Raw genomic sequence first — 14,791 nt, forward strand, 5'->3', positions numbered from 1 at the left:
TGTTTTTACATTAAGAATTTATGTTCTTTTTTCTACCGCATATCGTACTTTACTGAAACGGTTATACACGGGTGGTCAAAAGTATTCAAACAAAACAAAAGTTAACAAATACTCATAGTTTGAACTTACTTCATGTAATGATATTACTGTGTAAACTTTTTTCCTCGTCTGAAAAACTAAACTACTTTGTTGCTAGAATCATAAAAAATATAAGCCAAACGATTTTTGAAAAATTATTTTAGCAGTTACTATTAGTTTTGTTTGGAGAAACTTTTAGCATCACCAAATTTTATTTTTCAAGACGAGTAAAAAGTTTAAAAAGCAGATTTGTACAAAAATTCGGCATTTTCAAAAAGTACAGAATGGGTTAAGAAACGTCGGTATCATCCAAACGGAATTTAAATGACCTTTCCTTTGATGTCAAAATGTACATATGTAAAGGAAGTTCAAATTATGAGAATTTTTAACTTTTGTTTTGGGTAAATACCATTGACCACCGCTGTATATATACATATGTGTATGTTTAACGTATGTTGTACATCTATTTTTAAGACAGCCAATTATATATGCGTCTTATACATTATATACATATTACATTACTAATTTGTTACATGTATTTAGGCAACAATAATATCATGTTTTTTTGTTTGTTGTACATATTAGGTACATATGTACATAAATAAAAAACTTGCAGTATTTGTTTTGTAAATGTTCGCCGTGTAAAGCGACAATTCATTTCAGAAAACCAAAAAAGTTCAAAAGCACTTCAGGACATGGCTCTCGCTCTCATTCATGAAGGTTTTTTCAATTGTCATGCGCACGGAGTTGAGCTTTTCATGCGAATGACACGACCCAGCTCTTATAAAAAAATGTATTCGACGTGTTTTCATTGGCATACATAAGTAGCTCGATATTAACTTATACGAACGTATTGTTTTAAGAATAAATTCGCTTAAAGCTAAAATATAAACTGTTCATTTTGTAAAATTTAAAGGAAAGACCTTAGTTTGTTACAATATAAATACATGCACTTTTGCAAGACCGATAGTAAACAGATAGAACTTCAACTATTATGCTTTAGATATCAGTTTGGTCTCTGCGTTACCCTTTTGAGCAGCTAAAACCTTAGTGCGCCTGTATTATTAAATATATAAACATAGACTTTCCAAGAAGTGTTAAACAAAAAACAATGCCACATTAGTTTAAACACAACAAATGTGTAGTTCTTTAGATATAAAAACATCAAATAAACGAAACAAAACATAGCCATTAAAATTTAAAGTACGACTTTATGCGACTGCAAGTGTAATATTTTTCTCACAAATAAACAAATAACCAGCATAGATATTACATCTTTAATATTGTAGAAAATATAACGTTGGCGTTTAAATAACATTGGTATTGTACAACTGTGTATATTATGAGTCTTTTTCATTTATTTTAAATGAGTTTTTATATGCATTACTTTTAAACATATATATGTATGTACATTACATTACATGTACATATATTTAATCTTACATAATCATGTTTGCCCGTTTATTTTCTTAAACTTAAGGTGTGAAATTACCAAAATATAAAACTGTCCTTTACTAAATCCCCATTGCAGATATGGCGAGCATAGTACTAATAGCGTGCTTGGCTGTATTGGGTCTTATTATTGCAATCGCTCTCTTTCTGGCTGGCGGATACTTGTGGTGGAGGCATAAAAGATCCCAATTACAGTTTATTGAACCAAATGAAGATGAAGAATCTAGTAGCTATAGTCTTAGGTAAGTTATATCATACAATGTTAGTTTTGCCATCTCATGTGGCTAGTTCGGTTTGGGATATAACCGCAGTTAGGATTTCAAGTTCTGAAAGTACTCTTTGAAACAAGTAAGATTCCACTTGGCGTTCCCCTGAATTAGCTCACGTTTTGATATTATAGCAATGCTAAGATTTCAAGTAAAAATCCTATAGCAATTTTTTCACCTCTCGTGAAATAGGCCTTAAAATTTTGGAAACTCCTATATTTCCAATGCATTTTGGAGTCTACATTTTGATATTCACTGCTCTGAAACAAATTCTCTATTTTTCTTGGCTAAAGTATCATTGTGAGCCTAATCTTTAAGTCGCTGGATTATCATTGATCACTAAATCTTTCTTTGAGAAACGACAAATGGGGCTTGACTCCTTTCAATGAGTACTTTCCGATTTGAAAACCCAAACTCTGCTTACATTTTTCGTGTTGCTTTGTGTTAACGATTCCAATTTTTACGACTAATTGGTGTTATAACCGAACAGAAATCTGTTTGGACGAATTGCAGGTAAAAATAATTCAGGATTTCAGGTAAAAATTATTGTTGTCGATTTCATTTGTCGTGCCGACGATGTATTTTCAATAACATTATTAAGAATTCGCGTAATTTGTTCGTGAGATATTTATACCCGTTACTCGTAGAGTAAAAGGGTATACTAGATTCGTCGTAAAGTAGGCAACAGGCAGAAGAAAGCGTTTCCGACCCCGAAAAGTATATATATTCTTGATCAGGATCACTAGCCGAGTCGATCTAGCCATGTCCGTCTGTCCGGATGAACGCTGAGATCTTGGAAACTATAAGAGCTACCATACTGGGATAAGGCATGCAGATTCCTGTGATTCCTGCGCAGCGCAAGTTTGATTTAGCAGGGTGCCACGCCCACTCTAACGCCCACAAACCGCCCAAAACTGTGGCTCCTGCAGTTTTGATGCTAGAATACAAATTTAAACTGAAATGTATAGTTCTCATCAATACCTATCGATTGACCCAAAAAAGTTTGCCACACCCACTTTAACGCTTACAAACCGCCCACAAACTTCAAGAAATCGTAAATATGGACGCAGATATCTCGGAAACTATTAAAGGTAGAGAATTGGGATCTCAGATTTAGATTCCGTAGCCGTGTACGCAGCGCAAGTTTGTTACGCGAATATGCCATTCCCACTCTAACGCCCACAAACCGCCCAAACCTGTGAAGCCCACAATTTTCATGCTAAATAAAAATTTTTAGCTGAACTGTATTGGTCTCGTCAATACCTATCGATTGATCCAATCGATGCCACGCCCACTCTAACGTCCATAACGCTTAAATCTGTCTACCGCCCACATAACCATATATTGAGTTCACGGGTAGGTGGCGCATTTCAATCTAGCTTTGCTGCTTGCATATCTCCATTTCCCTTTGGTCCCTTTAGCTGAGTAATGGGTAACTGATAGTCGAGGTACTCGACTATAGCGTTCTTCCTCTTTGACTAAAAAGGTGGAGCAATAATCAACGTATTAAGGGTTTCACAAATGCCAGATCAAAACTTTGGGGGAAACCGGGTCAGACAAATATACATATGCACGTATTAACAAGATCTTAAGCAACAGTTCTTGGTACTTTGTGTTTTATTGTTTTGCGCCTTATGACGGTGGGCCCATCATATTTCGAACAGTACCTTGTAGGGTATCGTGACGAATGAAGGGTAGGGTATGAAGACTTAATTTTTGTTGGTATTTGTTAACATAATGTCGTTACTTGTTCTTTTCAACAGCCAATAATTAAAAAAACAATTATTTTTTGTTGAATTTTGCGAACTAGAAATTGAACCAACTTAAACCAAGAACTGAAGTAGTCATTTTTTTAGGTGTACAGTTAAATTTGTATTCCATTATTGTACCTTGTACTTTCCTTGAAGAACAAATAAGAATGTTTACATCTGCATAGAGTTTAAGTGTGTATTTATCAGTTCGTCACCTTACCCTACAACTTATAAAAGTTAAAAAAATATTGGTTCACGCCAAGAGCAGTAGTATTTAACTCCGCTAGAACTTCACCAACGAACTTTTACAGGATTATGCTCAATAGATGTCAGCAACTTTCTGCTTTAAATCCCTTGACAAATATCAATTTTCGAAAATTGACATTCAGAAGCGAATCGTTCGTCACTATACCCTACACTCCCCACACGTATAAAAATTCTTGCTGCATTACGCCGTAAAGGACCTAAACAATATAAATAAACTTAAATATTAGTCTTTGGCAATTACCATTGATGGCTTGCCTCAAAATAACAATATGTGGATTATAAACCTTTTTTTAAGGTTTAGGTAGACTACACTTTTTGGCCAATGACAATTTTAAAACAGTTAAAACAGTTTTTTTCGTTTTAAATTACAATGAAATGCAAGACTTGATTTTGTGTGCGTAAACTGAAGAAGCCGGCCGAAGCCACAGGATCGTTTACAGTGTCGGTGTCGTAGCAGAGCGACGGCATAGGACTCCCAGGCTAGCGAGTCAGACCAGTGCTTAAAATAAATCCACATGTCATCAAAACCCAGAGCTAGAGAATTCTAAAAATAAAGTTTGCTTGTGCTCCCAAAAACAGGCCTTGGTTTTGCCGCGGGGCCTTTATGTGGTTCTGTAGACCAGAGGTTAGACTATCCGACTATCGAGCGGAAGACCGGGGAGCGTTCCAACCGCGGACAACATGATAATCGTTGTTCAGGAAGATAAAATATTTGCTTATACAAATTCACTATAATAAACAAAAAAAATTGTTTTAGTAGCATAGGTAGTAGCATTCGAGGGCTGCCATTTAAGTTTCTGGCCTAGTACACTTCTAGCCATGGGACAAATTGGACTTTTCCGAAAAAAAAGTTTGGACTTTTATCGATAAATTTTTCATATACCTTTTTCATATGTTACCACGGTTGATATCGATTAACGATTAATCAAAAACTTACCTCGGCAAAAATATGGAATTTACCTGTGAACATTTTCGTGCAATAATTTTTCACAAGTTTCGAAGTATATAGTCAAGACGCTCGCTCCAAAACGAAGGTCGTGAATGTCGTTTAAAAACAGTCGTTGTACTAGATAACATTGAAGGCGTGCGTGAACTGATAATGCAAGGATCGTCATGTGACATTTCTTCCACCAGCATACATTTGATATTGCAAAAACACCTGGTTTGTTGTTGTTGGATCCCGCACAATTTGACAATAGCTCAAAATAAGGATCGTGTGGATTGGTGCAAAGAAGTTTTGGAAAAATGCAATAGCGGTGGTTCCAAAGACGTTTATAAGAAAGTGACGAATCGTGGATATACGCTTAGCCCGAAACAAAACATCAATCGACCGTCTGGTCTTCGAGGACGAGCCAAATCAAACGAAAGTTGTTCGTGGAAGAAGCACTTCGAAGCAAAAGGTCGCCAGTTTCTTCGGTAAAAATGGTCATGTGGCAACGGTTCCGCTTGAGCAACTTAGGACTGTGAATTCTGAGTGGTAAACCACAATTTGTTTGCCGAAAGTCTTCGGAGAAATTCGAAAAACAAACAAGAGAAGAAAGATAATTGCGTACCATGAAAATGCGAGCTCTGGAACCAGCGCCTTTTTGACCGGCCAGATTGATGGATCACCCGAACAGCCCTTTGTTTTATTTTATTCCCGCACAACAATGGGAGTGGATAAAGTGTTTTGACAAGTGGAAAAACAATAAATCCATTTTTGATGATAAATATTCGAATTTTTATTATTAGGTCAGAAATCATATTATTACCTAAATTTTAGGCATTGTATGGCGTTGGCTCGGTTTGTTGGTTATGATTCCTAAAATTGTAGGTCATTTTTACACATTGTAAGTAATTTTGTTTTCTGAGTGCACCAATGCCATCAAGCGCCACGGCACCTAGCGGACGGTAGCGGTACTACTGACCTTGCCATAACCTGTCTAACTAAGTTAGTTATAACTTTTCAAATATCAATGCGATGCTCAGGTTAGATATGTATTTATCAATAAGGACAATTTATATTTACACTGAAACCAAATCTTCGATAATGTGGGCGCCAGACAGACTCTCTAGCTCTTTAAGTTTTAACGATGCGTAGTACATGTCTTTAGCTTTAGCAGTTCACAAGTTACGAGGGTACGAATTCGATCTATTTGTAGTTGGTTTCCCACTAAACAAGCGGGTTTTTCTAAAAGTGGTTGATCTAACGTTTCTAATATGCAGCTGTTTAACATCATTAAAAATTTCCAGGACGATAAAACACTGTTTTATGAGAAACACACAAAGTGACAAACAGAATACAATTTTCATTTTGAAAAGTCTCCCACAATTTGGTTTTTTGAATAACTTTTGAACGGAGCATCAGATTGACACCAAGAATGCATAAAGTCTAAATAAATGGACCCTACCGGCGCCAACATCTTCAATGCGAAATTTTCACTCTTACAGTAAACAGTATTTGTCAACATTACTGAAGCTAGCAACAATCCTTCAGAGTTAATGATGGTGTAACTAACATTGGCTATTTCTTATAACTTCAAGGGTATATAAACATAAGCTTGCCGAAGATAACTTCCTTTCTTGTTTTATTTTTCTTAAATTGTCTAATATGTCTTAAAAAGACGGCCTTAGTTGTATAAAAATAGTTTTCTCGTTAAAAAGTTGTTATTTCTTAAAGATTTTCTGCCGAAGAACTTTAAAGATTGATATATGTATAAAATTACATAGAATAGATCACAAAAATGGTTGGTTTTCCAAAATATTTCCCTTTTACTACAAGTTTAATCATAAAAACAATAAAACGGGGGTACTCTCTTTATTTATTTTTTAATTTAAAGGGCTGCTCAGGATATTGTTGACTCTGGTAATCCACCTACAAAACCGCAAGTGCCAGTAACACAAGCTATTACAACACCACTTCAAAATAACATAAACAGGAAGTTAAATGGGTTCTTAAGCCTTAGAACTCCTTTAATTGGGTAAGTAACTTAAGTATCTTACGTAAATGAAAATTCAAAACTGTAATATTTTTTTTAAGTGGTTCGGGAACTGCACAAACAAAACCACAAAATGTATCTTCTGTTGGAAACGCTGGAGAAGGTACTGCTAAGGATTCCGCTGTAAGTATATAGTACCTTAAACTCTTTATAACTCTCAACACGTTTTGATGTTTACTCTGTACAAGTTACATTTTTGTTTTTATTCCTTTTTCAAAATCAAATGTTATCTAGAACAAATTTTAACTACCTATAAAATAGGGAGGGACCGTAATAGTCTTTATAAATTATAATTGATTCAAATAAATTTGATTACCTTTTTCTTAATTTAAAGTAATTATTATATTAGGTAAATTATTTTTGAGTAGTACATCTTTTCGATTAATGCTAGAAAACTTAAAGTTATGCTTACACTAGTTTTGAAAACAATATCTTCAAATTCCTACACGTTAGCGAGTTCGGTTTTCGGGATGTCCAGATGAACGTGATTAAATCGGTCTTTGGGAACTGTGATCTTCTCTAGATGGTTGATGGTTGAGATGGTTGAGCTCAGTATATGGTGCCTGTTTCTTTCCCGATTTTCTGTAGGATGACGAACATCCCCGACATCCTTGACATTCCTTAGGAGATCTGATATCGTGGATGTGTGACAAATTCCTGTAACGGGCTTGGAATCTATGAGTGGCTGATCTGTAGTGGTTGGTTATGGCATAAATTAGTTTTTCGTCCTTTACGTCGACGAGGAGACGAACTTGAGAAAGAAAATCCGCACCAATAGTACCAACTTTAGTGCCAGCTTCAATAAGAGGCCAGATAAAGGAACGAGGTAGTCCAAAGTTAGGTTCGACTGGAGTGCTGCTGTAGGTATGGATGTCTGTTCCATTTGCTGCACACATACTAAGAGTCGATAAGGAATCTGTGGTGGGTAATAATGTTATTGACTGCGCGGGGGTCCCTGTACACTCTGGTGTCTCTCAATAAATTTACCAAAGAATAGTTCTTGAGATATTCGCGGAAAATATGCTTTATTAAAAATAAATACCAAAAGTTGAAGGGTAACGGATCACTTTAAGCAACCATGATTTTTTTAAAACTTGACTTATTCAAGAATGTATTCTTTAATTTTTTTTAGAATAAAAGTATCTCAATGACAGACATGTACCTGGATAGCAACGATCCGAGTGAAAATGTTGGACAAATACATTTTTCCTTGGAATATGATTTTCAAAACACAACATTAATTTTAAAAGTTTTGCAAGGAAAAGAGCTTCCTGCGAAAGATTTAAGTGGTACTTCCGATCCTTATGTCCGTGTAACCTTGTTACCAGATAAAAAACATAGATTGGAAACCAAAATAAAAAGGCGAACCCTAAATCCTCGTTGGAATGAAACATTTTACTTTGAGGGATTCCCCATTCAAAAACTTCAATCTCGTGTAAGTATAAATAAACCGATCCTCGTAAGTATATAACAGGTACCAGGACTTTGTAAACTTGTATACGGGTTTCACCTGCAGGGTAAAATGGTATGCTAGATTTGGCGGATAGTATAACAAATAGATGGAAGTGCTTTCGATCCAATAAAGGATATATATTCTTGATCAGGACAGTAGCCGAATCGATATAGCCATGTCCGTATGTCTGTCAGTTTGTCCGTAAGAACGCTGAGATCTCCGATTAAGCATGCAGATTCTAGAGCTTCCTTTTCATTTACCTTCCATTCTGACGCCCAACACGCTGCCGCCCACATTTTGTAATATTGTACATACCCATCTACATGCCTGAAATAGTTAAAACCAGAGTATGGTGTGCAATCTCGGAAACAGTCACTTTATTGCTAATATATCTCCATCTCCCTTGAGAAAAGGTAATTCAATTCCCTAATTACGCTGCCTTTGCTTAAATTGTCTTAATACATAGACTTAACGTTTTTTTGTGGCTATTTTCTCAAAATTGCTTCGAACGATTTCTTTTTAAATTTCAACCTATAAAGCCCTTGAGTTTCCTCAACTTTTGATATATATCATTTTTTTAAAGAAAATAACCGTTTGGAATATATTAAGCAATAAAAAGTGCAACCCGTTTCAGTTCAGATTAAAAAACATTTAATGCTTTCTTAAATAGCCGAAAACTATGCAACATAGATGAGAATCAAGAAAGGATGCTATCGATCGTACCTATGGCAGCTAATTTAAATTGTATTCCAAATTTTTATATATTTAAAGAATGACAATCCCAAATCAAGAAACTCAAACAAAAAAGTGTTATGCTTCCTAATTAGCTTGCGTAGAATCGGACAGACGGACGGAGAGACGGACATGGCTGGATCGACCCGTCTAGTTATGCTGATCAAGAATATATACACTGTATGGGGTCGGAAACGTCTCCTTTACTCTCCTTCGCCCTCTGCAAATGTATAAAAATGTCTAAGCCGGACGTCAGACTTATATAATACCATTCGGATATGTCTTCTTTACTGAGTTGCATACATTTGACTAAAAATAATAATACCGTCTGTAAGGACTTAATCTGTATTTTCAAACTAGAATTTTTCTCAGAGGAAATGCACTTTTTACCTATAGTAGACTGGACAAAAGGGTAACATTTTGATTTGGAGCAGTTAAACACTTTCTTTATTATTAAAATGTATTAAATTTAATTCATTTAAAATTAAAAACGTCAAATAATATAAATACACGGTAAAATTTTGTTTTTTGTTTAAAATGGACGATTCAAACGGTGTAGGTTTTACACTTACACGTATTTGATTACGATCGGTTCTCAAGAGATGACTCCATCGGAGAAGTATTTCTTCCTCTTTGCCAGGTAAATAATAAATTAAATACTTTTTTCTTTATGAACGGTAATAACTTTTCTATTTGTTTGTTAAATAAGGTTGACTTTGCTGGAAAACAATCATTTTGGAAGGCATTAAAGCCCCCTGCAAAGGATAAATGCGGGGAACTTCTTTCCTCCCTTTGCTATCATCCGTCGAACTCAATTTTGACGTTGACATTGATAAAAGCAAGAAATTTGAAAGCTAAGGATATCAACGGAAAATCTGGTAAGTAGTTTCTCAAACTTCAAAGATAAACATAATTATAGAGTTTTTCCCTCGAACTGGATTTGCACAATTGTTAATATGAAGTGGGTTTTAAGTTTCAAGTGTGTTAATTTAAAATTAATTAAAAAATGAATACAATAGCAACGATTAATTTTAATGCCAGTTTTCTATGAAATAAAATATTCGACATCGCCCCGCACGTTTTTTTTGATACTTGACAAAGATGCTAGTAGTCTAAACACACTAAGAGGTATAAATACGTAATAAGTAAGAATGCCAATTTATTCGAGGCAGATTTGTCTATTTATACCCGTTTCTCTTAGAACAAAAGGTTATACTATACTCGTCGGAATGTGTGTAGAAGGAAGCGCTACCGACCTTATGAAGTATATATGTTCCTGATCAAGATCACTAGCCGAGTAGATCTAGCCATGTCCGTCTGTCTGTGCGTCCGTATGAACGCTGAGACTACTCAAATGCGCACAAACGCCCATATGCCGACGCCGACCTGTCTAGCGCCCACATGGAAGGTTTTTAAAGGCGTAAGACCGTTTTGCTTTAAATAGCAATATCTATCTTTATGCCTTAAATTGTCTTAGTCATTTTTAAAAACAGACGAAGAAATCATTTGCCTGTTATTTAAACTATCGGTGTATAAAAAATAATTTATTTGAATTTAATGACATGGTTTTAAGTGCAACGGCGACCTTCCTATTGCCGAAGAAATGCAGATCCCAATTCCTTTACTAAAAAATAATAATTCTTAATCTAGAACAGCGGTCGGCACAGAATATAATGACATTGTTTTTTTTTTGTTTGTGTGAGAAATTTATCGGCGTGTGTGTGACAACAGCTGTTCTACGCTAACCGCTGCACCAGAGTTTGGGAGAAATATAGGGCGCGCTTTGTACATAAAAACTTCGATGTTGTCATACATGACAAATTCATTTTCTTTTAATCGAACTGTTATCGACAAAAATGGGTTGTGTCATCCAAACTTAATGACTTGTTATCAAACCTTAGTCAACTGTTTGGAAAAAAAATTAGAGGGAGAGTTGGTTTTGACATGTTGATGTCATTGTCCAATCGGTGACATATGGAACTACTGGGTAACCCAGTCGGAAAGGCATGCATTCCAGAAGCCGATCTTTCATTATGAAATGTTCACCAAAAACGTGTGCCAAGAGTGATGACCCTTCCCACTCAATTTACACGGGTGAGGGGCAAAACAGAAGGTATCTGTTGCATGCTCCAAGATGCAAATATTTGGAATGCGCCTGTATGCATTAAAAAAACATGCTGGTACATAATTATTCAGGATGCGCCTGTAAGCTATACCCAGGAATGCACCTATGTATATTCATCAAATAAATAGATTCTGTACGCATTTATTTAGAATGCGCTGTAAACTCTTCCCTGGAATGAAATTATATTCTTTCAAAAATAAATATCTGTAAGCTTTCCCGAGAAAAACATAAAACAGGATTTTATATTCATAATTATTTTTTTATTCCAATATTTAGGAACCAAAATAATTAATAATCGGAATCGCTCTCCTTGTGTACGGGGGCTTGCTGCTTCCTGCTTCGGGGTTTGCTTTTTTCTGCGCGCACTTCCTAAAATGTATTACTTTGTTCTTTTGTCCTTTACGCAGTCCAGTCCTTGGTGTGCCCATCCCATTTTGCTATTCTAAAAGATATAAACCAAATTCAATAATATACATTTATACAGATGTGTATGTATATTGCGAATATACAACTTATTTATTTTGGCACAATATACAACTTATTTATTTTGGCACAATTACACTGAATATATGTTCAACGTATATATATTTATCTTATACATATAACTTCTTTTATTTAATTGTTTTATTTTTCTGGTTATGTACATTGTACAGATGTATGTATTATGTAATATGTAATTCGTAATTATTTACATATGCCTTTGCGGTAACGTTTTTCACTTTTGCTCTATTGTGTTAATATTGAACTACATTAACTGCACTTAACGTACCTGTGACAATATTAATGTAAAATTGGTAACAGAAAGCAACAATTTTTTTTAAATAGTAGCACGAACCTCACTTTTCTGAATTAAAAATGAAACTGACGAGAAATGCAAGAGACAAGAAACACCGCGCCCTGTTGTCTTTATAATTTAATTGTCAAGAGAACAGTACCGAAAAATCTATCGTAAAATAACGACCATCGGCAACCTTCGAGTTTAATTTTTGGTGCTTACACTAAGCACTTCTAAAAAGGTCTGCACTGCAATGCACCTAGCAAGCCTTTGAAAATGATCATGCGTTTAGCTATGCGTAACAAAATGTGTCACATAACTATTTTTCGGAATGCGTTCCCAAATTTTTTTTTAGGCATGAATCTAGATGCACTATATTGAAACACATCCAGACGGCCCCTCAAAGCAACGCACCTAGGACGCACATTGGCCTAGGAAAATTTTCATGCGTGTCCATTTGTGTAAAACAAATGCGATCTAAAACGATTTTTTTAGGAATGCGTTCCCGAACTTACGACTGGGTATTCTTGTAACATATGTAGAACGTCGGCTCAGATGGCAGACTAACAAGCATGTGGATCACTAGTTTGCTAGTCTGTGTCATGCAACAACAATGTTCGGAAATATTAGGGCTAAGTTAAAGTAGAAAGATAAAAAATAAATATATCACGTTTTTAGGTGGTCAAAGTTCTTAATTAATATCGTATTATTCTATATAGGATCCGCTCACAAAAAAAAAAATTATTTTACTATTATTAAATATAATATGATTTTAATATTCTTTTTTTTTTATAATGTCTTTAGATCCATACGTAAAGGTTTGGCTTCAATTTGGAGACAAAAGGGTAGAAAAAAGAAAAACGCCTATATTTACATGTACGTTAAATCCAGTATTTAATGAATCCTTTAGCTTTAACGTTCCTTGGGAAAAAATAAGAGAATGTTCCTTGGATGTTATGGTAATGGATTTTGATAACATAGGAAGGAACGAGTTGATAGGGCGAATATTATTAGCGGGTAAGAATAAAGGTTAAAATTGTGCTCAATGTAAACTTTTAATTAACCAATATAAATATGTTTTAATGTTATTTAAATAGGTAAAAACGGTTCTGGAGCATCAGAAACTAAGCATTGGCAAGACATGATCTCAAAGCCCAGACAAACTGTAGTACAATGGCATCGGTTAAAACCTGAGTAACTTTAATAATAATTCAACAATATAAACATAACACTAACACCAGTAAGTATACCGGAGAAACCCGTACATGGATGTACATAAGTTGATTTATACTTGCATATATAGCAATATCATACCAATTAAAAAAAGGAAAACAATTGAAATCTGCACAAAACTAACGTTATTATGTTTGAAAAATTATTATTATGAAAGCCATACAATTTAAATAAAGTAATTGTTCTGATAAGAGCAATAGTTTTATACGTGCTTATATGTAGAGAAATGGTTTGTAAGGACATTATTATACAATATGGATTATAAAATATTGTAACATCTGTTAAAAAAATTAATTTCTAAAATAACGCTGTGTAATGCCAGAATTTTATGTGTTGAATGACCACGAAAATGTTTTATAACTAAGGAATTTTAAGAAAAATAGGCTGGAAGTTTAAAAGGTTTTGATGTTTGAACAGCTTTGACTTTCTCATAAGGGCAGACTGACTGACATGTCTAGATTTTCAAGGAATGCAATATCCCCCTTCGCTGCACCAGTGACGGGTATAAAAATGTACGGTAACCACAGATCTCATTCATTTGTATGGTATCCAGGGTGAGAGCATTTTCGTGGCTTTGAATCCAACACACATAAAATCGAAAAACAGTATACTTTGATTAATGTATAATAACAAGGGTAACATTTTATAACACAGTGTAAGTAACTCCCTTGACAAAATGAATTTTGTTAGTTTTCAACCTACACTTTGTACGTATAAGTATATTTTTCAATCATTTTTTATACACTTTTAAACTTGATTTGCTTTACAATTTAAATTTGATTTAAGATGAATTTCATATATAAGGAAGTTAACAAATTAAAAAGATGCGGAAGACCAATTGGGAAAACTTTTTTGTCTGCCCCTATTTTGGCAATTTATCAAAATAACGCAAATGGTACCAGGGTTGACATAATAATTTTTATCAGATAAGAAAGTTGGAAACGCCTATCGGGATATATTTCCGTGGAAGACATCTGATAAAAGCAATGAATGAAACCCATAACTTTATGAAAATGTATATAATACGATTGAATTGTTAAACTATAACATTAAATAGTCTAATTAAAGACGAAAAGACATTGTTACACGGTTTTAAATTAAATAAAATGGAAAAAGTTATAATATTATTACATATTCTTTAATCACATACTGTATCGTATGATAGAAATGTAGGTTATTTAAATAGAAAAGGATTGCATTAGCACAATAAACCAGAACATAAACCATTTTTAAAAGTAACTATACAAATTATACTATTAGCCAACCATTGCCGGAATAAGCGTCAACTGCGAGAACAAATATGAGAAAGTAAGAGAGAAACGAAAGAATTAAAAAAAAAATATATTTATAATTGATAATTGAAACTGAGTTTAAAAAACGAAAAATCGAAAATACAACCCACCTTGAAATTACATATTTGTTATATACCTGTTAAAATATTATTAAAATAATTTATTCATAGCAGCAAATAAAGCATTCAATAAGAGTCAGTAACAATGCGTATTCCTATAATACTTGGTTAATGGGTTTTCAGATAAAATAACAACAAGGCCGCGCTCAGCAGACCAACATGATAAGTGATCACTTATGGAATTCATACGGTAGTTCGGCTGAACGCACATAATTTAAATTTCATAGTGGAGTTTTTCGTGTAAATTATTTTACATTTTCGTCGTCATTA

The 14,791-nt window shown here is 34.3% G+C and overlaps 1 protein-coding gene and 1 long non-coding RNA gene across 5 annotated transcripts; one reads left to right on the forward strand and one right to left on the reverse strand.

The window, feature by feature from the left end:
* Nucleotides 1–873: 873 nt before the first annotated feature.
* LOC119549116 (synaptotagmin-7) lies at nucleotides 874–14,450 on the forward strand. Of its 4 annotated transcripts, XM_037857089.1 has the most exons (10): nucleotides 902–1,398; nucleotides 1,610–1,772; nucleotides 6,634–6,774; nucleotides 6,834–6,915; nucleotides 7,925–8,227; nucleotides 9,537–9,617; nucleotides 9,687–9,855; nucleotides 12,682–12,894; nucleotides 12,975–13,117; nucleotides 13,181–14,450. In XM_037857089.1, exons 2-9 carry the CDS (start codon nucleotides 1,612–1,614, stop codon nucleotides 13,073–13,075), a joined length of 1,251 nt encoding a protein of 416 aa, XP_037713017.1. In that variant the 5' UTR covers nucleotides 902–1,398; nucleotides 1,610–1,611; the 3' UTR covers nucleotides 13,076–13,117; nucleotides 13,181–14,450. The 4 variants fall into 4 exon arrangements, with proteins under 4 accessions (XP_037712924.1, XP_037713102.1, XP_037713017.1 ...); XM_037856996.1 differs by having other exon boundaries at nucleotides 874–994; nucleotides 12,975–14,450; XM_037857174.1 differs by lacking the exons at nucleotides 12,975–13,117; nucleotides 13,181–14,450 and having other exon boundaries at nucleotides 900–1,398; nucleotides 12,682–12,722; nucleotides 12,788–12,875.
* Nucleotides 11,341–12,095, reverse strand: LOC119549306. The gene is made up of 2 exons (XR_005219399.1): nucleotides 11,872–12,095; nucleotides 11,341–11,544 (listed from the first exon to the last, which is right to left on the reverse strand). It is a non-coding gene; the product is annotated as an uncharacterized LOC119549306 (long non-coding RNA).
* Nucleotides 14,451–14,791: the final 341 nt, after the last annotated feature.

The sequence above is a fragment of the Drosophila subpulchrella genome, chromosome 4 (assembly GCF_014743375.2).
Source record: "Drosophila subpulchrella strain 33 F10 #4 breed RU33 chromosome 4, RU_Dsub_v1.1 Primary Assembly, whole genome shotgun sequence".
Classification (NCBI taxonomy): domain Eukaryota; kingdom Metazoa; phylum Arthropoda; class Insecta; order Diptera; family Drosophilidae; genus Drosophila; species Drosophila subpulchrella.